This window comes from Clupea harengus, chromosome 1 (assembly GCF_900700415.2).
Source record: "Clupea harengus chromosome 1, Ch_v2.0.2, whole genome shotgun sequence".
Taxonomy (NCBI): domain Eukaryota; kingdom Metazoa; phylum Chordata; class Actinopteri; order Clupeiformes; family Clupeidae; genus Clupea; species Clupea harengus.
This window is the reverse complement of record NC_045152.1, coordinates 1,244,458-1,271,401: the sequence shown is the minus strand read 5'-3', so window position 1 is coordinate 1,271,401 and position 26,944 is coordinate 1,244,458. Positions and strand designations below refer to the sequence as shown.

The 26,944-nt window shown below is 41.8% G+C and overlaps 3 protein-coding genes across 7 annotated transcripts in view; 2 read left to right on the top strand and 1 right to left on the bottom strand.

The window, feature by feature from the left end:
• The window catches only part of LOC105892193 (GRB2 related adaptor protein 2), a 13,296-nt gene extending 11,962 nt beyond the window's left edge, over positions 1-1,334 (top strand). For all 4 annotated transcript variants that reach the window (XM_031560978.2, XM_042708201.1, XM_042708220.1 and 1 more), the window contains 2 exons: positions 366-476; positions 782-1,334. In XM_031560978.2, the coding sequence (XP_031416838.1) occupies positions 366-476; positions 782-970 (300 nt within the window). In that variant the 3' untranslated portion in view covers positions 971-1,334. The remainder of the gene's footprint in view (positions 1-365; positions 477-781) is intronic.
• A 69-nt stretch (positions 1,335-1,403) lies between these two features.
• Positions 1,404-13,464, top strand: LOC105892185 (protein FAM83F). 2 transcript variants are annotated; one of them, XM_031560883.2, is made up of 6 exons: positions 1,404-2,056; positions 8,351-8,518; positions 10,279-10,400; positions 10,725-11,977; positions 12,579-12,644; positions 13,234-13,464. In XM_031560883.2, exons 1-5 carry the CDS (start codon positions 1,589-1,591, stop codon positions 12,626-12,628), a joined length of 2,061 nt encoding a protein of 686 aa, XP_031416743.1. In that variant the 5' UTR covers positions 1,404-1,588; the 3' UTR covers positions 12,629-12,644; positions 13,234-13,464. The 2 variants fall into 2 exon arrangements, with proteins under 2 accessions (XP_031416743.1, XP_031416699.1); XM_031560839.1 differs by lacking the exon at positions 13,234-13,464 and adding an exon at positions 12,864-12,955.
• Positions 13,465-15,253: 1,789 nt separating this feature from the next.
• Positions 15,254-25,942, bottom strand: LOC105892186 (cytohesin-3-like). The gene is made up of 13 exons (XM_031560656.2): positions 25,856-25,942; positions 25,023-25,105; positions 24,718-24,782; positions 23,856-23,922; positions 20,487-20,605; positions 20,073-20,153; positions 19,701-19,813; positions 19,215-19,363; positions 18,728-18,839; positions 18,300-18,376; positions 18,150-18,221; positions 17,133-17,281; positions 15,254-16,036 (listed from the first exon to the last, which is right to left on the bottom strand). Exons 1-13 carry the CDS (start codon positions 25,920-25,922, stop codon positions 15,952-15,954), a joined length of 1,239 nt encoding a protein of 412 aa, XP_031416516.2. The 5' UTR covers positions 25,923-25,942; the 3' UTR covers positions 15,254-15,951.
• Positions 25,943-26,944: the final 1,002 nt, after the last annotated feature.

Here is a 26,944-nt window from a genome sequence, read left to right as displayed (position 1 = left end):
CAGTATGTGATCTTGGTGTTGGATCTCGTCCTCCAGTTGCTCACTTTAGTTGACCCATGGGAACACAGTTGAGCCAGAGGAACACTTTACATTAACACATTACCCAACAAATTACATTACCCACATTAATCTTTAAAAACAAAAAAATAAAACACCATTTTACCTAAACTAAAGGAGTGTCCTTTCAAAGTCAAAGTCAAAGTAGCTTTATTGTCAATTACTTTGCATGTTAAGACATACAAAGGAATCGAAAAAAAACGTTTCCCACTCTCCCACGGTGAAACATATAACCGTAAGTTCTAGCTGTGGGATCTTATGAAGGTCATCCATGAGACTCCAGGACTGACGGATCTTTGTCCCTGCAGAATAAGAGGGCGAGTGTGGAGGAGAGGGCCAGCACCCTAGGCTCCACTCAGAAGAGTGCCAATCAAAACAGCAGCCAAACAGGCCGACGGATATCAGACCCCATTACTCAGGTAGGACAGAGCGTGGCGTATCATAATCAAATGCTCTCTCTGTGTGTGTGTGTGTGTGTGTGTGTGTGTGTGTGTGTGTGTGTGTTTTTGTCATGTTTGTGTGTTTGTTTGTCTTCGTCACTGTCCAAATGACACTCAGTTGCATGAACATGATCATCGAGTGTTTTGTGTCTGTGTGTGTGTGTGTGTGTGTGTGTGTGTGTGTGTGTGTGTGTGTGTGTGTGTGCGTGTGTTTGTGTCAGTGGACAGCCCTAAGTTTGTGTGATATTGTCACTCATACTCCACTCATGTTTTGTGTGCAATAGCGAGTGCCAACGCAGGTGAGGGCGATCTACGACTTCACTGCTGAGGAGGATGATGAGTTAGGCTTCAAGGCCGGCGAAATTATTGAGGTCCTAGACTGCAGTGACTCTTCCTGGTACAAGGGACGTTTGTGCGGCAAAGTGGGCCTGTTTCCAGCCAATTACACATTCCCTCATGGAGAGACCAGATGAGAGTCTTATCGGATGAGCACCTTACTATGTTCCGGCTTCCCTCAGTGCCTTTGACAACAAAAAAAACACATACAAACCTATGCATACAAACCTGAAGATTGTTACCTTGTATCTGTTATTGAAAGATTGATGTGTATGTGAATTCAAGATTTTACTCTTAATGAAACTGAGAGAAATGACAGGGATTCTAATGGGAATCTTAATAGTCCCAGCACTAATTTCAGCCAAGTACATATGTATTTGCCTTTCTTTTGCGCTATTTGATGGGACATTTTACTGTATGGGCTCATTGAAATGAATGGAAAGAGATATATTTTGAAAGTTGTCATGGCATTTCTAATATGTAATAAAAAATAAAGCAAAACAGTAAGTTCTTTCTGTTTGTTTACTCTATTCTTTCATTATGGCATTGGTGTAGCCTTTGAAATGCAACTATTTGGGAAACTGACAGCAAGGATTTCCAACTGCGCTTTTTGAAAAAATACTGCCTTTGACTCCTCCCCTTGCATCTAAATGTCCATGTCACTCGCACACCTGATTCAAACAGGTAAGAGGTAAGCAGGCAGCTTCCGGGTACGGTGAGTATCTGTTTTATTATAGGCTTAGAGGACTGCTGCTATGGCCGAGTCGCAGCTTTTGAGTTTGGACGATGACCATATAAATGAAAAAATACCGGAGTCCAAGCCTGAGTTTTATTACAGCGAAGAGCACAGGGCCGCGCTAGAACAGTTATTGAAAAACGGCGATGGCGCGTTCAAATTACGACTTAAGGAAGACAACATTAAAGACTTTTTGTCCGCTCGGGAAATCAGATGGATTCGAAAGACTTTTAACGAATATGAAGCGGATAATGATACAGAGATGTGTGATTCCAAGTCGCCATCAAACTCCAACGCGGATTCTGGCGTCCATTCTACTTACTGGCCAACGCTGTCTGATGCAGAGGTCCCCTCATTGGATATTGGATGGCCGAACAGCGGATACTATAAAGGGGTGACACGGGCGTCAGTGTATACTCACCCGCCTAAAGAAAAAAGCCCCCATATCAAAGAAGTGGTTCGAAAGCTTATACAAGAAGCTAACAAGGTAGGAGTTATGTATTTAGTATTTGGTAGCATAGGCCTATTTTGTATGTCAGAGCATCTTTGGCACACTTCACGTTAACCATCCCAAAACTTTAAACTTTTTTGTGACTGACATTTACCAAATTTTTAAGGTTACATGTGGTCTCTTGGTTTGGGTTTACGTTGTAAGTGTTTTTTATTTTCTTTGTTTACTTTTGTACATGACTAGTTTCAGTCGTAGCGCCTGAGAGCATCATTTTGTTCACGGTGACCAAGAGTTCGAACTCATCTGTAATAAAGATTGTGGTCTTGGGTGACCTGGTTGGCTGTCTCCGCTTACTGTCTGTCATGTGATGCCGTGAGATAGAGAACGTGTCCCTGCCTGGTCGTTGCGGCGAACAGCTACCGTATGGTGTGCTTGCGCTGCCAAGGCAATTCGACAGACAACATTCTTAGAAATCGTTCAAATATGGGCCTACCTAAATTAAAACATTTTTAACTGATTAATGTGGATACCAAGCCCTCGGGTTATACACATATTTAGGTTACTTAGTGTATGAATACCCATTATAAAAACCAGTGTAGAGCTTTAAAGTTAAACCTGAGGTGGGGCTGTAGAAGTTATTTATGAGTTTATGCTTATCATTTGACCAGTTTAACCACTTTACAACTCATGCAAACTGCCCTTCAACTTTTTTTTTGAGGGCATGCTGTTTTCCAGCATCTGTGGTTGTAGTTGAAATTAATGGGTAAGTTCTCGTACAGAAGGCTTGATGAGATGGAGTTCAACATGTGCTGTGAAGCGTCAAGAATCTACGCAAGAGGGGGGAAAAATGTGAGCAGAGAGAATAGGCAAGCGTGTCTTTACACGTCTGAGCCACCACATATGAGAAAATGAGCTTGGCTCTAAATGTCAAGTTTCTCATCATTCATCAGAACAGGTTCCTCTCCCCCTCTTTCTCTCTCTCTCTCTCTCTCTCTCTTCACTCTCACTCACTCACTCACACACACACGTACACACACGCACAAACACACTCCCCCTCTCTTGCGTTCTTGTCTCTATGTTAGTGTGTGTGTCTGGCACAGAAGCATGCTCGGTCTTTGTGGCTGTATGGCTTCTCCTCTTCTTCCTCTATTATGATGATGTGATGAGTGAATGATTGAAATTGCTCAATGGATGCACCTACACTCTCAGTCAAAGGATAAATGGCGGTTTTCCACACGATCACGAGCCAGTATTGCTTGGAACTGCTCGAGGCTACACACACACTCCACCCCCACATTATTAGTTTGTGTTTTTATGTTTCAGTATTGGTTGCTTATCTGGGCGTGTTGGGGTTAGTTGAACCTGTCAGAACCACTTGGAGTAGCGATGTGTAAGAACTTGTTTTTCCTCGTTGTTTCACACCAGTCGTTGTTCAGCAATGTGAGGCTTACTTTTTGATGCTTCTTGTGAGTGACATTTTACAAACCTAGCAGTTACAATAACTTGACTCTCGGCCACCTCTTTGTTAATGGAGCATATTTAGCCCATTTTCCTCCTTCTCTGGAATTTTGTCATCCTACTTTCAACTGTTCTTTCAACTGATTTATTTTTCTTTCAACTGTTCTGACAAGTGAAAACATGTAGTTCCATGGTGACCTCCCATTTAGCATTATAATTGCATTTAGCGTTGCTGTCACATTGGTTGTGCAAAAAGAACATATTGTCCAGTCATACCAAAATCCGTATGTATTGCAATGAAAGACTCACAATGGCTTTTTGTATAGTAGGCCTTATATAACCATGGTGCCAGCTCCAGAGGTATTGCATAAAAGTTACATTTCAAACAATGTCTGTGCATAAGTCAGATTTATGGATGTATTATACTCTTTCTTGTGGACAGTGTAGTATTGCGATATTTCTCGGCACGATATTATATCAGTACAGCTGCAACAAGTATTGCGGTATTTATTTATTTATTTATTTAATATTATAATTAACGTTTTTTTGGTCCTCTCTGATAGCACTGCTTCTGAAGTCCACAATATGGCACAAAACCTCACTCTTCACTTGCATCACAGTTGGAAAGGAAGCCAGAGTCAAGAACAAATGTACTGTGCCAGGAGGGGCTGCAGAGACTCCCAGTATACCAAACTTAGAATTAGGGGAGAATCACAATACTAAGAATCGCAATAATATCGTTATTGTGGACCAAATATCGTCATATTGTCACCTCTGTGGCAATTCCCACCCTTATTTTGGTTTACCTTAAATTTAAACATGCACAGTATTGTGCCAGTTCATATTGCCACTGAACAATAATTGAGCAGAACACTACCAAGAAAATAAGAAGGTTGCGTTAAGCCGCTTCATGCACATTGATAAACGTTAGTGATGTAATAAATGTTCAGATGGATCAGCAGCTATTTGAAGTTCCAGATATTTCAACCGAAATATTTTTTTAAGATTGGAACTTTATAACCAAATATCTTGGAATGCTCGCATACTCTTCAAATAGACTGGTGCATTTGTGTTTGCAAAGCTAATTTTGCTGCATTTGTGCTTGCAAAGCTAAATTCGATATAAGATTAGATGAAACCTGACTGTGAGTAGACTTCACTGTTATCTTTCCTCATGGGTTCTTGACTTCTGTTATCGTTCATCCGGAGCATGGCGGTTAAACTAATTTGACTGTAGAGTGAAGATACTGACAGTGTCAACAGAGTGGTTATTCACAAAATATTGGAGTCCCATGATATATCTTTCCTTTCTTTCCTGAATTATTCAAAAAGAGGTCAACATTGATAATGGGGGGGGAATTCACTGCTATTTCATGAGACTTGAGATTTGATAATCAAATAAAGTTATAACCATCGAATGTTCAGTTGGTTATGGAATTAATATTGATCTGTTTAGCACTATGTGTGAAACTGTGAGTTGTTATTGACAACATTAGTGTATCTCCTACACCAGTGTCAACTATTTTACTAGCTGTACAGTACCTGTGCCGTATACATATTGTCTGGCTGGATGTATAATACCACAGAAATGCAGTGTTGCCACCAAAATAGTCAACATCCTTCTATTTGATACATCTTCAAAATAGTTGTTCTACACCGGCACACCAGTTCATTTCATTGCTTGGAATTTGCAATCATTTGCATCATTGTAGCACTATAAAAAGTCCCATGTTTAAAGTCTTGTATAGCTCATTTACATGCAGCCCGGTCCAGAGTGACCTAATGTATAGGTTAGTGTTCTGTTACGACTGAACCCATACCCATGGCCTTGGGGGCACCGATGTGAGAGACAAGGATACACAGGGAAGAGTTGTCCCTGGTTGCCTACGTGTTCCTCAGTTTCAGTAACCCCATGAAGGAAGAACTGGATAGCTGGATGGATCATTAGAGTACAAGAGGGTCAAGTGGACGTCTGAAGCTCGGCATCTGGCTTGAGTGGCACATGGTCTCGGTGTCTCTCTCTCTCTCTCTCTTTCTTTCTTTCTTTCTTTCTTTCTTTCTTTCTTTCTTTCTTTCTTTTTCTCTCTCTCTCTGTTTGTTGTGGATAAATGTGTTGGGATAAATTATTTTGTGCTTTATTGCCTGATAACGACAGCAGGGAACTAAGCTAAATACTGCTCTGGGCAGAACAAAAAATAATGAGTTTACTTAAAGTCTGCCTTCTTGGAAAGCATGTTACAAGCTTTACATGCTGATGATGAAAAATGAGCTTGTCATTGCTATTTCTGGTATTTGTATGCCAATATGAACGTGAAGGCTTGAAAGAGTGCATTGCAATTGTAGCTATTATGCAGATCACCATATAGTCCACATTATTACCCCACCAGTTCTTCTTTTAGTTTTTCACCCTAGTATATGGCTATGGAGCATATTTAGCTCATTTTCCTTCCTTGTTCTGCTTTGTTGTTTCTCTGGAATTTTGTCATCCTACTTTCAACTGTTCTTTCAACTGATTTATTTTTCTTTCAACTGTTCTGACAAGTGAAAACATGTAGTTCCATGGTGACCTCCCATTTAGCATTATAATTGCATTTAGCGTTGCTGTCACATTGGTTGTGCATAAAGAATTTCTGGTATTTGTATAGTATATGGCTATCAATCTGACTGACATGCATTAAAGCAGCACTTTGGTGGTGGAATTTGCCACTTTTTGAGGTACGTTTTTATAGGCAACTGGTTTTAGTTGAAAATATATGGTCATGTGAAGAACAGATAAACAGACCTGCTGTTTCCACTAGCTGCCCAGGCTATGCAATTCTGTTGTCCAGGACTGACGACCCTACGAAAATGCAGGAAAGGTTGTCACAGAATGCAATCTCCAACTATATGGCCGACACCACTTAGCATTCTAGCGAGCTTTTATCAGTGCCAACTGTGCTGCTGTTGGTTTTTGCATACCTTGTAGGTAGTTAATTTGCTAGAAATGTTCATAATGTGTTTTTGTTTTGTTTACAATACCTCAGCACCTCTGAAAAAAAAAGGTTATTGAAAAGTGCATGTTTTTAGTGGATTTAAGCAAAAAATAGATTCATGACATTCTTACTGTTCTCAGATTATTGGTGCTGAGTTTGTGCTCAATATAAGCATATGTAGCACTTTGGGATCAATGCTTTTTGATAGGTGAGATATATGTGAACGTCAAGGCATGTCAAACTACCTCAAAAGTGACTGACAGGCCTCAGGGCCTCATTTACTAACATTTGCGACCGCAGCTTAATCTGCGCTTTTGCCAAACCGCATATACCGCACGGTATTTTTCCGTGGTATTTAGAACCTCGTCGTAATCAGCGCCTAACATGTCTTTTATGTCTTTACCCACTATTTTACGCCTGAAATGGGCGCAATCCTGTTAGTAAATGAGGCCCTCAGACTTCAGAGGGTTAATATGGTGACTGTCTAGAAAGAATTCCCCTTTAACAGGAAGTGGATTTGTGGGGTAGGGTTGGAGATATCTGCCAGAGGCTGAGATGACTGATGCCTCTAATAAGAAATGAAGGAACTATAATTAATCCAGTTGTTGTAATGCTGACTAGAGTTTGAGTGAGAGAACACATTCGTCATTACACACTCCTGTTATATAACTCATACTTTTACATTTCCTCAGAGCCATGCACTGGCTGCCTGATAGATTTTGTATCGGTTTATATTGGTTGAAAGTCTTTAACTTAATTACAACAGGTCATTCCTATGTTCCAAGGGTCCTTTGTTTAGATTTATATAGCGCATAATGGATACATAACAGAGGGTCCTATGATCCCCAGTTCAACATATGTGCTCTAACAGGGTCCTATGTACCCTAGCTCCATATAGCACTAGTGCGTAACTTGCAATTACAGCAGTTACATTTCTGCACTTCTTTCTTTCTTTTTTATTTCATTTTGTTATATTTCTTATGTAAAGTAGCATTTATTTATTGTTACACCAGGTTCTATTGCTCGTAGCTTGAATATTCTCTCCCTTGTACGTCGCTTTGGACAAAAGCGTCTGCTAAATGACTAAATGTAAAATGTAAATAGCACATAATAATGCAATCGCTTGAAACAGTTCAAAATAGGAGGGTTAATGTATGTTATCACAATATTGACCTGGGGAACAGAGAACCTTGGGAACATAGATACGTTCCAGATTACAAAGCACACACATGGTCTTGCACATAGGAACATGTCGGTGCTATTATGGTTATTGTGAATTATACATTATAAAAACATTTTTTTTTTTTTTGCTTTTTTTTCTCCTCTTCCACTTGTATGCAATTCCGAGGTAGCATGCAGTCTCTGTGATAAGTTAGAATTTCTGTTGAAATTCATTTTATGATTGTTGACCAATCAAATGTGCATAGAGGGCATGATCGACCGTTACAGAACATAAAGAACATGCTCATCAGTGTCTGATGAGCATCAACAAAAGCAAACATAGCTAATATGAGTAATATATATAATATGAGTATAAGTGTGTGTCATAGTAAATGCTTAGGTGGCAAGAGAAGCACTGTAGTATCTCATTATCTGACAATATGAATGAAATCCACCTGCGGGCGAACGGAGAGGCGTCGGTGTTCAGGTTTCATTTCTCCTCCTCTGGTTAAACTGGTCTCCTGTGAAGAACAAGTTTATCAATTCCAAACACTCACTTTAATAATTACCAAATGCATCGTAGCTTAATTGTGTCACACAATGAGACCTTTTAAACATATGCTCTCCAAAAGAAGATATCTACCCTGCTAAATGGAATAGTGCTAATTTATCACCGACTAATTCCATGTTTCACCACCACACTACAGTTCACTCGTCGCTCTCCTCTGTTTGTCATGCAGGTGGTGGCCGTGGTGATGGACCACCTGACAGACCTGCTGATCCTGCAGGACCTGATGGAAGCGGGGTCACGGCGCGGAGTGGCTGTGTACATCCTGCTCGAGGCTCAGGGCCTGCCTGACTTTCTGGACATGATGAACCGCCTGCCTCTCTCTGCCCTCGCGGTCCGGGTAGGTCACATGTGTCACCTGTGACCTGACATGCTGCCTCTGACCCCTATGCCCTCTGAGTGATTTATGCAGGTGGACAGTCATACCCATTTAGTTACTTGATTCTGTCCTGCCTTGGTTGCCCTGAGGGATTTTATTTGAACCCAAACTGGCTTGTTTACATCCCTCTGTCTGTCAATATATGAAGACAGCCTCAGGTAGACATGGAGACAGCCACAGGTATGTTTGACTATATAGTGACGGTTATTTCAGGGGAATCATACACCTGTGAGGTGTTTCTGGCATTCAGTAATGTTGAAACACTGTTCATTTTATTTTTTCTTGTTCTTTTTATTAAGTGCTATACTTAATGTTAATTGATAGCTTTTTAATGTGAACTACCAAATTAATGTTAACATTTGGGAGACCAAGGCCTGTCAAGTCTGACATGCGTTGATGTTTTTGTATATTTCACCTAACTAAAAACATTGATGTAAAAGTGGCATATATGATTATATTCTAGAAGACCTCTGCAATAATAACATGAGAGTAAAGGGAATGTAGTAAAATAATATTTAATTTAAATCAAATGTAAACATACCCTTACAAAATTGAATTTATGAAACTTTGTAGAAACATTTTAATATCAATAACTATTTAATACTTGGATCGTTTAAGCGCCTTTGAGAAATTTGAAAAGCGTTATTTAAATGTAATGTATTATTAATAATAATAAAATTAATAATAATAATAATAATAATAATAATAATAATAAACATAATAAACATTCTTAATTATCTATAGTCATCTGGTATCCTTCCTCATAGCTACTTCTCAGCTACTGCTTTAACCCTGTCTCCCTGAAAGGTTTCAGGGTATCCCAGAAGCCTGCCCTATTTAGCCTACTAACAAAAACTGCCGGTGGAACTGAAAAAAAAAATGATGGTAACATTGGCTCTTTGTGGGTTGCTGAAGGGAGGTATTTCAGTGAGTCGGGTAACAATGAGACGGATGCAACCTGATCTCCCTCTCAGCCGTGCAGAGGAGAAAAGCCGTGTGCTGCCCAGACGAACCTCGCGCTCCACTTTCTCTCCTTCAGAGCACCATTCCTTTCCCCTCCACCTACCCCCCCCCCCCCCCCCCCCCCCCCATTTTTCATGAACTTTTATAAGCTGCGTGTCCTCGCTGATACCTGTACTCGCGCGGAGCCGGAGATGTTGCAAGGGTGTGTCATGAGTGTGTGGGTTTTGCAGAAAAGGTCAGAGAGATTATTCTCCAAAAGTGTTGCGCATCAAGCCTTGGCCTGGCAGAAAACCTACCTTGCTCTAAGCCCTTGCATGCTCTCACACACACACACACACCCTTTGTGTGGTGACACACCTATCTAAACAAGTGGAGCGAGGCAATAACACAGCCGACTTCACCATTGGTGTTTGTTTTACTCGTGTTGGTGCCTGATGATTTATGCTGTAATACCGCACTGCCACTGTTCAATGGCGGTCTAAAGCTGATGGTGTTCATCATTGTCAAAAGGTGGTAATGCAGCATGATACAACAAGAGAACCAAAACTCTGCACCCATCTGTGTGTGACCGAAGGAGGCGGGAGAGAGAGGAAAAGCATGACAGCCAGGTCATCGTTAATCAACGACTCAGACATTGTAATTAACACAGCATCGCTCTCGCTTTCTGTCTCTACCACTCTCTCCATCTCTCTCTCTCTCTCTCTCTCTCTCTGTCTCTATCCTTATCTCTATTGCTATTATCTCTGTCTCTTTCTCAGAACCTGCGGGTGAGGACGCTGCAGGGCTTTGGTTTGTCTCTCTCTTCCGGCAGACTCCCAGGTTCCCTGTGCTCTAAGTACATGCTGGTGGACGGAGACAAAGTCATGTTCGGCTCCTACAGGTCAGTCCGTCCCCATCCGTCCCTCCTCCCCCTGCTGAGTGGTCCATAGTTCTCTCTGTCACCACTTCCTTCCAGGCACAATACATAATTAATCCCCTCCTCTATTACGTGTGTGTGTGTGTGTGTGTGTGTGTGTGTGTGTGTGTGTGTGTGTGTGTGTGTGTGTGTGTGTGTGTGTGTGTGTGTGTGTGTGTGTGTGTGTGTGTGTGTGTGTGTGTGTGTGTGTGTGTGTGTGTGTGTGTGTGTGTCTGTGTCTGTGTCTGTGTCTGTGTCTGTGTCTGTGTCTGTGTCTGTGTCTGTGTCTGTGTGTGTGTGTGTGTGCAGCTTCTCGTGGAGTTCCTCGCGCATGGACCGTAACATGATCACTGTCATGACGGGCCAGGTGCTGGACTTCTACGACAGCGACTTCAGGGAGCTGTACGCCGCGTCCCAGGATGTGGATCTGTACCAGGAGTTCCACATCAACAAACCCCCGGCGTCCTCGACCTTACGCAAGACGGTGGTGGAGGAGGCGGCAGCGGCAGCGGCAGCGCCAGTGCCAGCCCCCCGGGCTCCCTCCCTGTCGACCTCTCGTTTCCAGGTGCCCGCCGGGGACGCCAACACGAACTTCAAGGTGCCCATACACAAGTACCACAACCCCAAGTACTCGCTGGTCTTTGGCAACAGCCGCGGGCTCACAGGGTCCCTCATGGACCTGTCCTCCATCAAGGACTCTGTGGAGGTCGACAAGGTGGCAGTGAAGGCGTTGCAGAAGAAGTTCCAGAAAGCCAACATGGCCAGCAACGAGCACCTGGACAAGGCCTCGCCCACGCCGTCGTCGTCGTCCTCCGCTTCCTCGAGACCTGGTCTTGAGGAAGAAAAGACGGAAGCAAGCGCGACCTCTCCCTTCGGAGGGAAAAAGCAGCGGAGCTCGTTCAGACAGTTCCTCAAAAACAAGATTGGCGGTTCTTCTTCTCAAGTTCAAACGGACATTGTCAGCAAAGACACGAAGGCAGTCAATCATAACACGGAGGCTCAAACGGGCAATCTGAACCAGGAGGACCCAGTCGCGGCAACAAACAACCACGTAGCCAATCGGAAAACGGATGAGAGAATCGCCAACCTGAGCAAGGTTGACAGTAACGCAGCCAATCACTGTACAGATGCTAAAGCTCTTTATCCGTATAAGGATGGTAAAGCATTAGAGCACAATCACAACTCAAACGCTCAAAACCCAGCCACAAACCACATCATCACCAAACCTGCCCCTCTGAAAATAGAGGCCAGGTTGCCCCAACGTGGTACAGACACTGAAACTGTCAATCGAGGCAATTACGCTAGAACTAATCATGTCAACAACTATAAAAACCCCAGTCCAAGCCGAGATGTTACAGAAGTCAATCACAGCACAGCAGACATGAAAAGAAAAGAGAATGGCCACCACCATATCCCCAGCGCCCCAGTGTCCAATGGCGTAGAAGAGTCCGAAGATACCTTTGACATGAAACCTGCTCTGCTGAAGTTTAACCCAAAGAAGTCTTCCAAACTCAGCCAAAGGAGTGTGTCTCTTCAAGCCCTTAACACAGTTGTTGAAGAGGGTCAGTACATTTACATCTACATTTAGTCATTTAGCCGACGCTTTTGTCCAAAGCGACGTACAAGGGAGAGAACAGTCAAGCTACGAGCAATAGAGACCTAGTGTAACAATAAATACTACTTTACAAAAGAAATAGAAAAAAAGAAGTGCAGGAATGTAACTGCTCTAAGTGCAAGTTAAGTACTAGTCGAAGTGCAAGTTAGGAAGGGAGGTGCTCTCTGAAGAGTTGGGTCTTCAAGAGCTTCTTAAAGGTAGAGAGGGACGCCCCTGCTCTGGTAGTGCTAGGCAACGTGGAACTACAAATGAAAATAGTCTGGATTGCCGTCCTTGCACAGACGGCAGTGCCAAACGACGCTCACTAGACGAGTGCAGCATCCTGGGTGTAACATTTGCCCTAACAAGAGCATTTAAGTAGGTGGGAGCAGAACCAGCAATCTGTACAAACATACTAATACAATATAAAGCCTGTGTTCTTCTCACTGCTTGTTCAGGCTAAATTGTATATACTATATATATATATATATATATATATATATATATAGATAGATATATAGATGGAGAGAGAGATGACTCATGTTCCTTTTGCAATTTTTATCCTGCAGGACACAAAAGCCTTAGGAAACACCACAAGAAGAACTGCATTCAGTCCTAAGCTCAGAGTTCCCACGGTAATATGACAGTGGTTTAATAATTATTTAGACATAGCTGCTCAGCTATTACATATGGCACTAGATTTCCTGTTTGTTTTTTGTTTTTTTATATTAATGTTGTAATAAATGTTACACTAGTGATTCAGGAAGAAATACTTTATTGGTGACTTCACCTAGTGGTCAAATGAACCTCACGTTGCTTTCTGTGTGGGAATGGTCATCTCCTTTGTTTTTCAGACGCCCTCTACTGTGACCCACCCTGCCCCCTCTCTCTCCCTCCTCCTCACGTTTCCCCTCTCTCTCTCTCTCTCTCCCTCTCTCTCTCTCTCTCTAGTCTCTCTCTCTCATCTCTCTCATCTCTCTCTCTCTCTCTCCCTCCTCTCATCTCTCTCTCTCTCTCTCTCTCTCCCCCTCTCTCTCTCTCTCTCTCTCTCTCTCTCTCCCCCTCTCTCTCTAGTCTCTCTCTCTCATCTCTCTCATCTCTCTCTCTCTCTCCCTCCTCTCATCTCTCTCTCTCTCTCTCTCTCTCTCTCCCTCCTCCTCACGTTTCCTCTCTCTCTCTCTCTCCTCTTCCTCTCTCTCTCTCTCTCTCTCTCTGTCTTTGCAGGGATAGTGTTGATCTGTTTGTTGTGATCCGTCCATCTGTGTGATAAGACTGCACAGAGGCCCCACAGAGGCTCCACCGAGGCCCCACAGCTGTGGCGCGGTGCTCCCTCAGGCCAGGGAGGATGGAGCAACAGCTGCCCCCGTGACCTTGCCTTTGATCACTGCCAAGGGACAGCTCCCAGGGGGCCTCTCCTCCCTCCACCCCCTCACATAAGATTTATGTGATTAATAGTCTACTGTATTGTGGGGTCAGCGAGTGAGCGAGTGAGCGAGTGAGTGAGTGAGTGAGTGAGTGCTTTTAAATGCCATCATGAGCATTATAGGTGGAGTCTGCGATTCTGGCCAAAGGATGTTGATGTTTGAGCTCAACAGCCAATCAAATTACTCCATTCCCCTTGGTGCTCCCAAAGCATTGAGCATGTTGATTGGCTGGAAAGGCTCGGCCCGAGCCACTATTTTTGTTACCTATTTAAAAAAGAAATTTAGTGCACACACAGAACGGACACCTAAAGGGCTCTTCATGAATTTGACAAAAAGTGTACTGGATTAGAATCCCGGATTGCATCTTTAAAACAGGTCATGGCTAGTCAGGTATTTGTGGTTAAAGTCCATGGGACTTGCCTTTTGAAGGTTGTATGTAGATGCAAATGTATGTAAGTTCTGGATGAAAAGTAGAGTTTGAACTCTTGTCTTATTTTAACCTTCTTCTTACCGTTGAAACAGTTCTTGTGGACTTTCGTTGTGCATTATGTAACTTTGTTTTCGTTTTTTTTTTTTTCCCCTTTCTTATGTACATTTGAATGTTTTCAGTGCAGTTTAGTACAGTGTTCTCCTTCCCACCCATGTTTGGGGACGAGAGGTCCTTGCTGCCAAAGCACACACTCTTTCGCAACAATGTTAACTTAAAAAAAAAATCCTGACAAGCTTCTAAAGAACCAAAGCCTGAGGACGGGGGGAAATCCATGCAGAACAGTTTAAAATGTGTTGTTGTTTTTTTTTGACACGGTCCTACTGTATGATATCCTCTTAAATCTATGTGTCTATTTTGGTGTAGTCCTTGAGAGTTTTAGAAATGGTTGTAACTCTGTTAAGCCTGTCTGTGCCTGTATAAAGTAGCTGGTGTGTGCAGGCTTTTTTTCCCTCTCGTTTTTTTTTTTTTTTTTTTTTTTTCTCCACAATCACCTGGGTCGTTCTTTGAGAGGGTTGACTGCGGAGGTTCAGCGACTCTTTTCAAGACCCCGCCAGCCGGCCCCCACCCAGCCCACCGCGTCTCTCGGTGCTGACACAAAAACATAGACCCGAGCAGGATGATCGGGAGGAAGTGATACGCAAACACAGGAAGGCAAGAGCTGAAGTGCTCTGACCGCAGATTCAGCCTGCCTCTCTCTCACACACTCGTGTTTGCTTCACACTTAATGCACTGCAGTGCACACACACACACACACACACACACACACACACACACACGTGACATGCACTGTATGCATACTGCAAGAAAAAGAGTTGAGAATCCAAAGAAAAAGTCTTGAGAAATGTGTATAGTTGCATGAATTAGTTCACAAGGAGCTCAACGATAAGATTCTCTACAACAGTGCGTGTGTGTGTGTGTGTGGGTTAGAGAGAGAATTCCAGATTAATACTTCATAAAGCAGCTCCATGAATAGCTCTGTCATTAGCTGTTATCTGACTGTAGCGCCCTCTGCTGGCCATCTCCCTGCTTTGTAATTCCTGCACTTGTGGTGCTAACTTGCTAGCATAATAGCCCCCTTGCAGGACTAGTAGCATGTTCGCCTATGAATTGTACTGCACTGTTTCATTTCTTTGGACTGAAGTAGCTTAACAAAATGTTACATTGTTGTGTTGAGTTTGAATTTTTCAAAGTAGGCTGATATTTAAATTTTCTTTGCTGTCAACTTTTTGTTACACAGAGACACGTCAAGTGGTTTTATTGGCAGGAGACGATCTTTGTTACAGGCTAAGATTTGCCCGACATTGAATGCTGAGGAAATATTACACATGTATCAGTCCAGTCCAGTTATTTATTAAATAAGTAAATAATTATGTACAGAAATGAATGGCACTTTATTTGACAACACCAGCTATGAACAATGTATTTACATCTATATATTCTAACTTAATGTAAAATACAAATGAGAAACTTTTATACAGTAATGAGAATATTTGACATTTATACAATTTTAAAATTATTTGACATTGTCCCATTTAAAAAATGTGTGCACACAAGTGAAACAAATATCTGAAACATGTTGGAGCATCTCTATTGCATTTAGGAATTAGACTTAAAAGAGACAGAGACTTTTTCTATGAGATTAAAATGGCTGAGGGTATTTGGGTATTCTTCCTTGTTATCCTCACAGACCTGGGATGTCGGTCCTTAGTAGCCTGTCACTGAACACTCTCCAGTCATGTCACAGGGATACTGAAATGGTAGTTTTGTCTTAGAAGGTGGCAGTAAATCAGGACTCTGAATAACTCTAAATCCCTCTGAAGCTGACCTTCACTTTCAGTGCCTCCATCCCCTCAGCTGTGGGCTAAAATAGCATTGTGGCCTCTCAAGAAGAACTGTTTCAAAGACACACTGGTTTGACACCTGTCTATCTGGTTTGACACCTGTCTGGGTCTTAGTCTCTCCACAAAAACCCTTCAAGCGATCGCAAAGTGAACTCTAAGCAGGTGGGGTTCTTTTACCCTGAGGCATTCAGTCGAAAGTTTCCACATTGCTGGTGAGTTTCCTTTTGCGCTGTGACACCAGGTCATGGAAGGGGTCTTTGGTAATGCTGGCCCTGCAGGATAAAGAGGACAGATTCAGATTACCGGTAGCAACCGCAAGTTAGGTATGACAGAGACTGAGGTTATTGAAGCCAGAGGCTGAAACACCGGAAAAGTAACATGCTGTAAAGAAAACGTGTTTATTTAGTCTCAACAATTAAAAGAAAACCTCACTTTGATTGGTAGATACACTGTATATTTCAATTACAGAAATTAATTAGAAATGTCCTGTAATCGCAGCTACATCTCAACCAGCAACACAGGCTTAACACACACCACAGAGGCATCTCACCGTGCACACAGGCTTAACACACACCATAGAGGCATCTCACAGTGCACACAGGCTTAACACACACCATAGAGACTGGTAGCAAGCCTAAGCTTGGGGTTAATATGACGAAGTTAAGGAAGTGAATCGTTTATTTGATACTCTGATAAAATGAAATATTCTTGATGCCCTCTCTGCTCTGACACTGTGTCTCTGCTGGCTCTGAGCCTCCTTTGGGTCTTCCATCCACAGTATTGAGGTAGTGAAGATTTAAACTAGAACTGGAACGACACAACAAAAACCTGAACGGAAAATCAGCAGTGTCTGACGAGAAAGTCATTTTTGATGTCCTTTAAACATCCGCTGAAATTTCTCACACTAAATTGTGAGTTTTATGGAAAAAGAAATAAGAATAAGATTTTGACATAATAAGTATTTCAAATTTTATATAGTGTATTTATGTGCATATTTTTCATGGATGGAATCCTTCAAAGATACTTTACCTAACCTATGCTTTTTGGCACAGTACATGTAACATACAATACCTAATATCTTACATATCTTACATATCTTACACACGACTGTGCATGCTTATTTAAGCATGTAAAAGTGTGTACATGGCACTGTGGAAACTGTGATAGACGTGTGTGTGTGTGTGTGTGTGCGTGTGCGTGTGTGTTTGTGTGTGTGTGTGTGTGTGTGTGTACGTGTACGTGTGCGTGTGCGTGTGCGTGTGTGTACGTGTACGTGTGCATGTGCGTGTGCGTGTGTGTGTGCGTGTGTGTGTGCGTGTGCGTGTCTGTGTCTGTAGTGTGATCATGCACAGTAGTCACGGTTCTGACCGTATGGACTTGATCCACTCGTCCCTCTCCTCTGCGCTGGCGGCGCTGATGCGGTAGGAGTTGTGTTTCCCCATCACAACTTTGCCGTCTGTCTCTGTCTTACAGGCTTTTATCATCTTCCCCTGAGGGCTGTACAACTCCAGACAGAACTGGAAACACACATAATGCACAGTTCAGAGACTCCAGTCTATGCTTCACACCCACTGACTCATGTTATGGGCTACAATGGAAACTAGACGGACCGCATAGTGGTGCGTAATATGACCTATAAAAGTGAAAGAACGATTACGGACAGTTTAGGAAATCAAGGGCCCCCTGAGCACAAAAGCCTCCTGGGCTCTCCAACTCCATCAACAGGACGCACGGCAAGAAGTTGCTCACAGTCCAACCACCCTGCGCTAACGTGACATATTTCATACCTGCAGATTGCCTACAGGAGTCCCAACACATGAACACATGATGCAATAAGCTATATGAATGTATTTGGATTGCCACAAACAGCACATTAATGGACAAGGCACCTGTAAAGCCCATCATACAGGATTTACGAGACTGATATATATATATATATATATATATCAATCACATATATATATATACAGCTACTTGGTATATATATATATATATATATATATATATATATACCACAGGCAAGTAGCTGTGTCTGTGTGTCTTGCCAATCTTGTCTCAATCTGCCTTTATTTCACAAGATATTAGCCAGTGAAGTGCTAGGTGTTCACTAGGTGTTCACTAGGTGGCGCTACTCCACAAAGGAGTCATAATGAGCTAGGGTCATGTGCCTCCTAGAGGCCAACCTGCCATAAAAATGTAGCAAATGTGGCAAAACGGCTGTCGACCTGTTGCCCAAAAAGTGCTTTGAGCTTATACCCGACAGCGGCGGTCATAATATAAAGGGCTGGGGCTTGTAAGTGATGACATCTGTGTAATAGGCTATTATATGTATTTTAGTTATATAATAAAATCAATCAATCAATCAATCACTCAACAGCCTGTCACCTGTTTATGAGGATGCTCCACTTCCTCGACACAGAGGTTCTCTAATGGGATGATTCCTTTGGGCTCTTTGTCCTGTGGAAGCATGACAGATCACTTGGAGGCCTTCAGATATGATCAGCATTTGTTTAAGCCTAAACAAATCATACTCACTGCAGTGTACTGAAAGTAATAGAGACAGCTGTCGGTCAAAATGAACCACCTCCTCTTCCACGTTTTCACCCTGCCCCCTGCAGGAATGAATATGTTACTGCATGACTTCCTTTTTATTCAGAGCCATTTCTACTGTTTCAAGACTAAACCCGAAACCTCTGCAGTTGCATAGCGACAGAAGCAGCAGTAATACGCTGCCTCTAAACTAGATATTCAGCACTTGAGATAATTACACAAATTACCAAAAGGTCTCAGTCATAATGAATTAAAAAGAATTTGACTGTGTCCTTGTAGAAGGTTTGACGCTAATTTTGTTTTGTTGGGAGTGGCCCACTGTTTCAATATCAGAAGCAACAAACTGTACAGTAGGAGCAGGACATACAGGTACCACACACAGCTATTTCTGTGAGCAGCAACAGTGAGCTTACCCAATTTTAGTAACCAGCCCTCTCGATCTGGATTGAAGAATGTGTGTGTGAGATCTTTGCCATCATCTTCAGGGATTTTAAAGGGCTCACTGTAAATGCTGTCGAACAGTTTCTGTGTGTGAAAAAAGAGTAGAATAACATTCTGGTTTAGCTCAGACGAGGTCAGCTTTGACTGCTAGACATCCAGGATTCTCCTCCATGAATATTCACGTCCACGGCAGGGCAAGGAATATCAATGAATACCAGAAGTGTTGACATTAATATGTGGACACTGAATCTGCCGTTTGTGACAAATGAAAATGTAATGCCTGTTTTAGGAGCACAATATAGGATGATAATGAATCGGTTACCGTAATCGCCCCCCTTGATAACAATTTACTACAGAAGCAAAGAAAATAAACTACTGAGAAGAGAAGAAAATAATGAAAGGAGCTTGTCCGCCCTGACACGAGGACCTGTGCCCGCTGGCCTGTCCTTGGGTCCTCACCGTGAGGAGCTCACTGGGCATGTCGAGCCCGTTGTTGATGCCTCGGTTCATGCTGATGAAGCGCTCCAGGTTGGGCTTGTCCTTCACGTTGGGGTTGTGCAGGCTGGTGTTCAGCATGATGATGGCAAAAGACAGGATGTAGCAGGTGTCTGCACGAAGAAGGTTGGTTCATTTGCATACACAGGCTGTTTCTTTGCTTTGCTTTTCAAATTGAACACACTGCCTTCCACCAAATGACTAAACCTGGACGAATCAGATGTGAATCATAGTTCTAAAGGCGAATGCCACCTATCCATAACAGGTGCAGCCACAAGTAGGGTCAAAGTGGTAAAAGCTACTTCCCCTCTGAACATTGCAAAAAAATAAGTATGACTGGCAACGCTATGTCTTGCCCCAATGTCATTCAGATGGGCTTCAGCATTAACAACTCTGTCATGTTTAAATCCGTTAAATCATAGTGACACAAAAAAAGGTCTATAGGTATACCTGTTAACTGAAATACACCTGGGTTACAATTGCAGTAGCGGGTGGCGAATGCCTCCATCATACGGTCAATCTTCTGAGCCTCACCAGGGAGACGGAAACTCCACAGGAACTGCCTGCCATGTTCAAAATGAGTAACAGCCACGTAACACCCAGAAGTTCAGATAAGGCTAGACCCATTGCACTGTCACATGTATGACAATAGTGAACAATGACAGCATATACATATCTAGCATATAAATTCAAAAGTAAATGAATGTTAATTATTAATTTTATACTGATAATAATATTCTATACAGAGATATTGTTCATACATATGGAAACAGTTCAACACACTCCAAATCATTCAGAGGATGATCAGTAACTGTGTCTTACCTCAATGCCTGCACTAAATTCAGGTCTGAAAACTCATGGAGGTCCACATAAACTTTTAGGATCCTAAGATGCATCTCTTCTCTTTGGTGACGAAAACAACAACAACAACAACAACAACAGGACAACACAGAGATGTTTACAGTAAGGAACCACTAGGAGTAAATCATCACAATCATAGTCATTGTGTTTGTAATTCTTTCAGACTTTTACTTGAAAACTTGAATCATGAATTTGGCAGAAGGATGTCAATGGTGCACTGTGATAATTCAGTTGATAAGCATTGTGCATTGTGTTTGGACATGATTACTAGATTAGTTGTGAAGTTCTTTAGAACACTTCGAGGGCAGTGTTGCACCATAACCACATCAGATAAAGTGAAAGCTGTCATCATCAGTCTTTGTCAATACCACATACCTTTCTCCTAGAAAGTTGCCAATGGCAGTCTTGTTAAGGCCGTCCTCTTTGTAGAGGAATTCTGCCACTGCCTCCGGTGTCCATTCCAACAAGCAATTATCCACCAGATACTGAATACCCTGGAAAGGGACACTTACCGGTGAGCTCAGATTTTTTTTTTCAAATACAAAAAGTGATGGCACAATTAAACACTCTAATTGAATAAATAATAATAAAAAAAAAACATTTATCAGATTATGGCATTTAAATCATGTTATATTCGCACACACATTCTCTAGGTTAGCATGCAATTGCACCACTGGCAAACTAATGACTATGCAGTCTTTCTTGACCTACTTTACCAATGCATTAATAGTGGCAGATGTTCTGGATGGACTGAACGTCTGGAGGCTGTCAAACCCACACTCATCACACTTGTGTGCCCTCAGACAGGCAAGGCTAACTGCAGTGCCTTAGTAGTGGTTCAAAAAGGCTATATCTTCTAAGAAATAACAATTATAACTGTGTGCTACTTCAGTCTGAGCAAAAAAAGAGAAGCTGTACATTTGCAGATGCATCCTTCCCCCCACGCAGAGGATACTAAACCGTACTACGTGGTGACAAGACAGCTAGCTTAGAGACACACTTAGTGAAAGCATTACTTTCAGTTCATTCACTTGTGAAAAAGACTTCACACTTTGAATGTATGTCTGCAGTAAGTTGAACATATAGATATTGTGCATCTCCTGAATGATTCTTGGTAAAAAAAAAAAAAACAATCATGCTAACTACCGTCTATTGTTCGCTGTTGTCAGCTAAACAGTATCATGCCTACGTAGATTGTGTTGGCCCTTTATCACTGTATGTTGCTGGTTCTGTGAGGATGGGTTGAATGATTCTTGGTAAAAAAAAAAAACAATCATGCTAACTACCGTCTATTGTTCGCTGTTGTCAGGTAAACAGTATCATGCCTACGTAGATTGTGTTGGCCCTTTATCACTGTATGTTACCGACAGCTGGTTCTGTGAGGATGGGTTGAACAGTGAGCAGCAAACAGCCGAGTGCATTGTGTGCAGCAGAGTGAAAAGGAGCCTGTGTGGTTTTCAAACACAGGATGTGGGGCTCTCAGCCTCTTTGTGTTATTTTTTTTCTTCTCCTCCCCCCTCTTCCTCTCACTCTCAACTCACTCTCAAATGGTCTTAATGTCTCTACAACCGTCAATGACTTGGCCTAATCCGATCATTTCTGTGTGTTCTTTGGCGTCTTATGTCCCCACACATTCAGAACAGATCTATGACTGTAAGAAGAAGAGTCATAAATGATCATACAAATGATCTCTCTTTCAAGGACCTTGAGTCAACTGTCAGACTCTGTAGATGATTTGCTGAATAATTTTAATTAAAAACTGGTTAATATTATGGATGACATTGCTCCAGTAAAAGGTAAGACAGTCACCGACAAACAGAAGGTCACCAAGAAAACAAAATCCAACTGTTAAGAAAAGAAAATGGCACAAATACAAAGTTCAGGTCCAGTATCAAATCCATAAAGAGCATATAATGCCAAAATATGCAAAGCAAGATAATCGTTCTTCTCCAATGTCATCAATAGAAATACTGTAAAGACAATAATGTGTGCTTTTTGCAGCACTTGTGAAGTTGACTGACCCCCCTTCATCGCTGGCACCGGAGTTTCTCTCTGCTACTAAGTGTAACGACTTTGAAAACCTTTTTTCAAAGGTAAAATTGATCAAATCGGGCAGAACATATCCTCTCAATTACTAATAACTCAACAGTTGGAATTGTCAGCAACAAAGAGAAGGGAACTCATCTTGATGACAGAATTTAGTTTTATAGACAATGACAACTCATTCACATGCTGCTTAGATATGCTGTCAACCAACTTTTCCCACTTTTTCACTTCTTATCTGCAGACACGCTTAATATTGTTAATGTATCATTACTATCTGGTGAATTTCCTCAGCCCCTGAAAACAGCTGTTATGAAGTCCTTACTCAAAATGAATAATCGGGATGTTCCCATGTTTAACAATTACCAGCCCAAATGCAATCTATCATTTGTTAGCAAAATCATTGAAAAGATTTTTTTAGTTTTTACTCAACTAATCGCCTTCGTAACGTCAAATGTTGGTGTATTAATTGATAGCACAATTTTAACAACCATGTGAACGCAATAACTAAATCAGCTTTTTACCAGTTTCAAAAACAGCCAAACGTAGAGGCCTTGTGTCAAAACATGAAAAAAAAACAGAAAAACTCATTCATGGCTTTATTTCCGGCAGAGTTAACTACTGCAACAGTCATTTCACTGGCCTTCCTAAAAAGACCATCAAAACAGCTTCAGCTTGTACAAAATGCAGCTGCCACAAAACGAAAACGAAAAGAACTGACCAAATTACTCCAACATTTCCAGTAAGTCACAGAACTGACTTTAAAGCACTAAATGGGAAAGGACCAAACTCCCTCTCAGATCTGTTTCTGCTGTACACACCTGCTAGACCCCTCAGATCATTGGGGAAAAATGTGTTGGTACCTACTGTCATAGCTAAACCTAGTGAAGCAGCCTTTAGCTGTTATGCTGCTCAACTCTGGAAACAACTTCCTGATGCCCGACCTGTAGCCAGTATCCAAGCTAGACTCAAGAACTGTTCTTGAAACTGAATATAACTGTTCTTAGATGCTTTTTGTTAACTGATCAAATGCACTCTACTTTAAAAAAAAAAAAATGAACTGTTGCAACACGCTTTAATTCTGGAAGTAGACCCCTGGTCATTGCCAACAGGGAACTGACATATTGGGCGTATTGTTGTGGCAGACCACATCGTGACTAATAGGGAATATCCTGAAGATCTCCATGAGAAGAACAGTAAAACATTATATTCCAGTCTGTGAACATATTACATAATGTGTGGATGTGCCAGAGATCCAGTGTGAATATGTTTCTTTGTTTATTAGACTTTTCCATTTGAATGCCTATATGTAGAGATTTCATACCTATGCTTTCACAAGATATGCCCATCTCCAACTCGTTTGGATTTATCCATTTCTCTTTTGCCTAACGATTCTGTATTTCACACCTAAGCGCATCTCTATCCAGCTCATTTTGTGGAAGTTTAAGCTGTAAGTGTTTCCTAATTTCCTAATTTCATACTAGTTTACGTCAGATGTCATCCAGCATGAATCATGCGGCTGTACTCTAATCTATGACACTTCATGATCTACTGATGCAACCAAAATAATAATGGTGCTTTCGAACACACTGCCTAACCCACATTAGTGATAACACTGATGCTTACAATAATATAATGACATAAAGATATTATAATACTGCAAAGACTGTTGGGCTGAAATGAGGATTCATATCAGCTTACCTTTTTTGGATCCATGTTGAACTTCTTCTTCCCACAGAGGAACCGCTTAGACCGCACAGCTGATTTGCTAAACAGATGGGAGAGAAATGAACAGTTCAGCAAAGCAAAGTTTCCTTCTGATTTTCAAATATATGGTTTGTGTAAACTGACTTAAGCATCCATCCATTATTTCATTCATTCATTCATTCATTCATTCATCCATTCATTCATTCATTCATTCACATATTCATTCCCACCAAACACCCACTATTTTGTTCCTTTGGCTCTGAAGAAGAATGGTCATTCAGAGAGACTGAAGAGTAACTTTTTGAGCAGTTCTTGTGAAGCCAGTTCATGACAGATTCATGGCCACCCTCCTGTCTTTGGCATGGCACTATTTGTCCCCCTGATAAGTCTGCTACAGACTCTGTATGCAAAAGGGATTACAAAACACAGTGGAAACTTCCACCCACAGGCACCAGCCCCCCTAACACCCATGGACCCAGGCCCACTCTGGAGATGTGCATTAACACCCGGATGTGTCCGCGTCTCCACGGGACACGCGGCACAGAGAAAAGACAACCCATGGGTGTTCCACCTGACTCTGGATGTGTGGTTTCATTTTTTGAAGCTTGGACAGACAACGGTCTAATGTAAGACTTGCAAAGAAATTGATTTCTCAATAAATGATTTCTCAAGGTCAAAAGAAATGTTCCCTCTATGTCAATACTGTCAATTTTGTCATCTGTACTCATGATTGTTGAGAGTATGTTTGTACGTTTCTTTTTCAAAACAAGAGGCAAGTGAAACCGAGAACAGGAAAAGGGTCCATTGTACACCGACAACGTTCCCAGCAAATGACCCAACACAAGAACTTTCTTACTTCTCCTCGTCCGAAGCCTCGTTCTCGATCTCAGTCATGACGTTCTCAATTTCCAGCCTCAGTTTCTGCGAAAGGGAAGTGATGCAAAAGCTGAATGAGGCCAGCATAGTCAGGCATTGGCTAACAGCTGGTCATCTCACACACACACACACGCACACACTCAGACGTCGGCATGACCTCAGGGTTGGTACAGCCTGGTACATACCTTTGCATTCTTTTTAAATGGAGGCCCTCTAAAAACTTATTTTACAATGTTGTAAACACTTAAACCAAGTTCCACTAGCTGATGCTGTCATTCCCTGTACCTGAATGTCATCCATGATGTCATTCTTGTGTATCTTCATGGCCTCAAGCTGCTTCTCCTCTTTGGGAGTGAACTCTAAGGGAGCTTGACACACACACACACACACACACACACACACACACACACACACACACACACACACACACACATAAATGAAAGGGTGAGGGTTGATTCTATTTCACATATAACTACATCCTATATGCACTACACAGTTGTACATACATACATGCACGCGCACAGCTCCCCACAATGTACTCAGCACTTATTTCTCACACCTAGCTATACATACAGAACTGACACTTCTCTTACTGGAAGAACTCTGAGCTTATCTCATACTCTCACCCTTGTCTACCGTGCAATAGGTCACATCAGATCGCATTTCTGAAAACTTCAAGCCATCAGTACACCAGATCTGGCTGGCAAACAAGTTTTTTTTTCTTTCTTTCTCCTTTGACAAGTACAGTAAGTGCTGTATTGACCACCTGAGCTGGTTGGTATATTATCCTCTCAGGTCAGAGTCTCACAGATAAACCTAAACATCTGAGCAGTATTTCTGAAAGATCAGCTATGCTCTACGACAATCTAATGCTGCATTTATCACATTGCCAATCAGATCTCTAAATCCACGTGCACACGGTCGGCACACTGTCTGACCATCACTGGGGCATCACTTGTTGGCTCTTTGCATTTCAACTGGACACATTCAGCTCATTTTGTATCTAATGTTGCCAATCAAGATGCCTACGTGACATGCTTATTATGTATATGCCCTGCAGTATTGTAACACATAAATCTCACACAAGAAATCTAGCCAAAAGTCGAGAGAGCTCTTACCCTTCCCCCAGAGGAAGCTGTCCTTTCTCTGGCTGCCCATGTTGAGTGATCTGAAGACGCTCTGCATGGAAACAGGAAGAGAGCATGTGTTAAAGCCGCTCAGATGCCGAGGTGAAAAAAAAAAAAAAAAAAGGTTTCCATTGCTAGCAAACTCAGTGTGTCACATCTGCCTTGCCATCCTGAGTGGGTAGTGAAGTGTTTTCATTTTTATGAGGGTATTGTTCGCTAGAAATAAGTTAATATGCACATGGAATGTACATCATACAGTCTGTATTTTGACCCATTGTGCACTACTTTTTTACAGTACAGAAAGGAGGGGCCATGTCTGGGTAGGTCAAACTTGCCCCACACTTACCTACCTTCCACAAGGATGCCCTTTTCATCACGGATCTGGTCTGACACTGGTCTGAGTAGCACGGCAAAAAGAAGCAAATGTATCACTGTACCAATGAATGAAGTTATTGGTCACACAATGACACCTTTTCCTACTGTAGATATATATATAGTCTCTTTGTAAAGAGTTTCATGATTTGTCTAACTTTGATGTTTTACTCTAAATGATTTAAAATATTTCTTAGAAAGGAGTCATATGTAGTAACTGAGTAGAAATACGTTATCACTGAATTTGAGATTTTTTATTTTTTTTTTTGCGATGTTTTTGCTTAACTGTATATAAGAACATATTATTAAAAATATCTGTGCATATTTGTTAGGTCTATATTTTCATTAATAACATATCCCTTTTCGACTCAAAGAAAAAAGATTGATTTTCATCTTCTTTCTGATTTCATGGCATTTACATGTAAATTTGCTGCTCATGTATGTGTAAGGTCAAGTATAATCTGTGTCGCAAACGTGCTAAAACTGTCTTATATAGACATCTATACTTTCAAGTTTCAAGCAGGCCATTTTCCACATTACCATAAAAGACGTTGACTGGTTAGCTTAGGAAGTTTTCCATTGAGCAAGTTACTATTTGGCGCCCTCTGTTGTCAATCAGTTCCCTTTAAGAAAATAAGATTGCAGGAGTTCATGGCCACCGTGAACATACTTCCTCCTAGCTGCGTCTCCTACACATTACACTGAGCC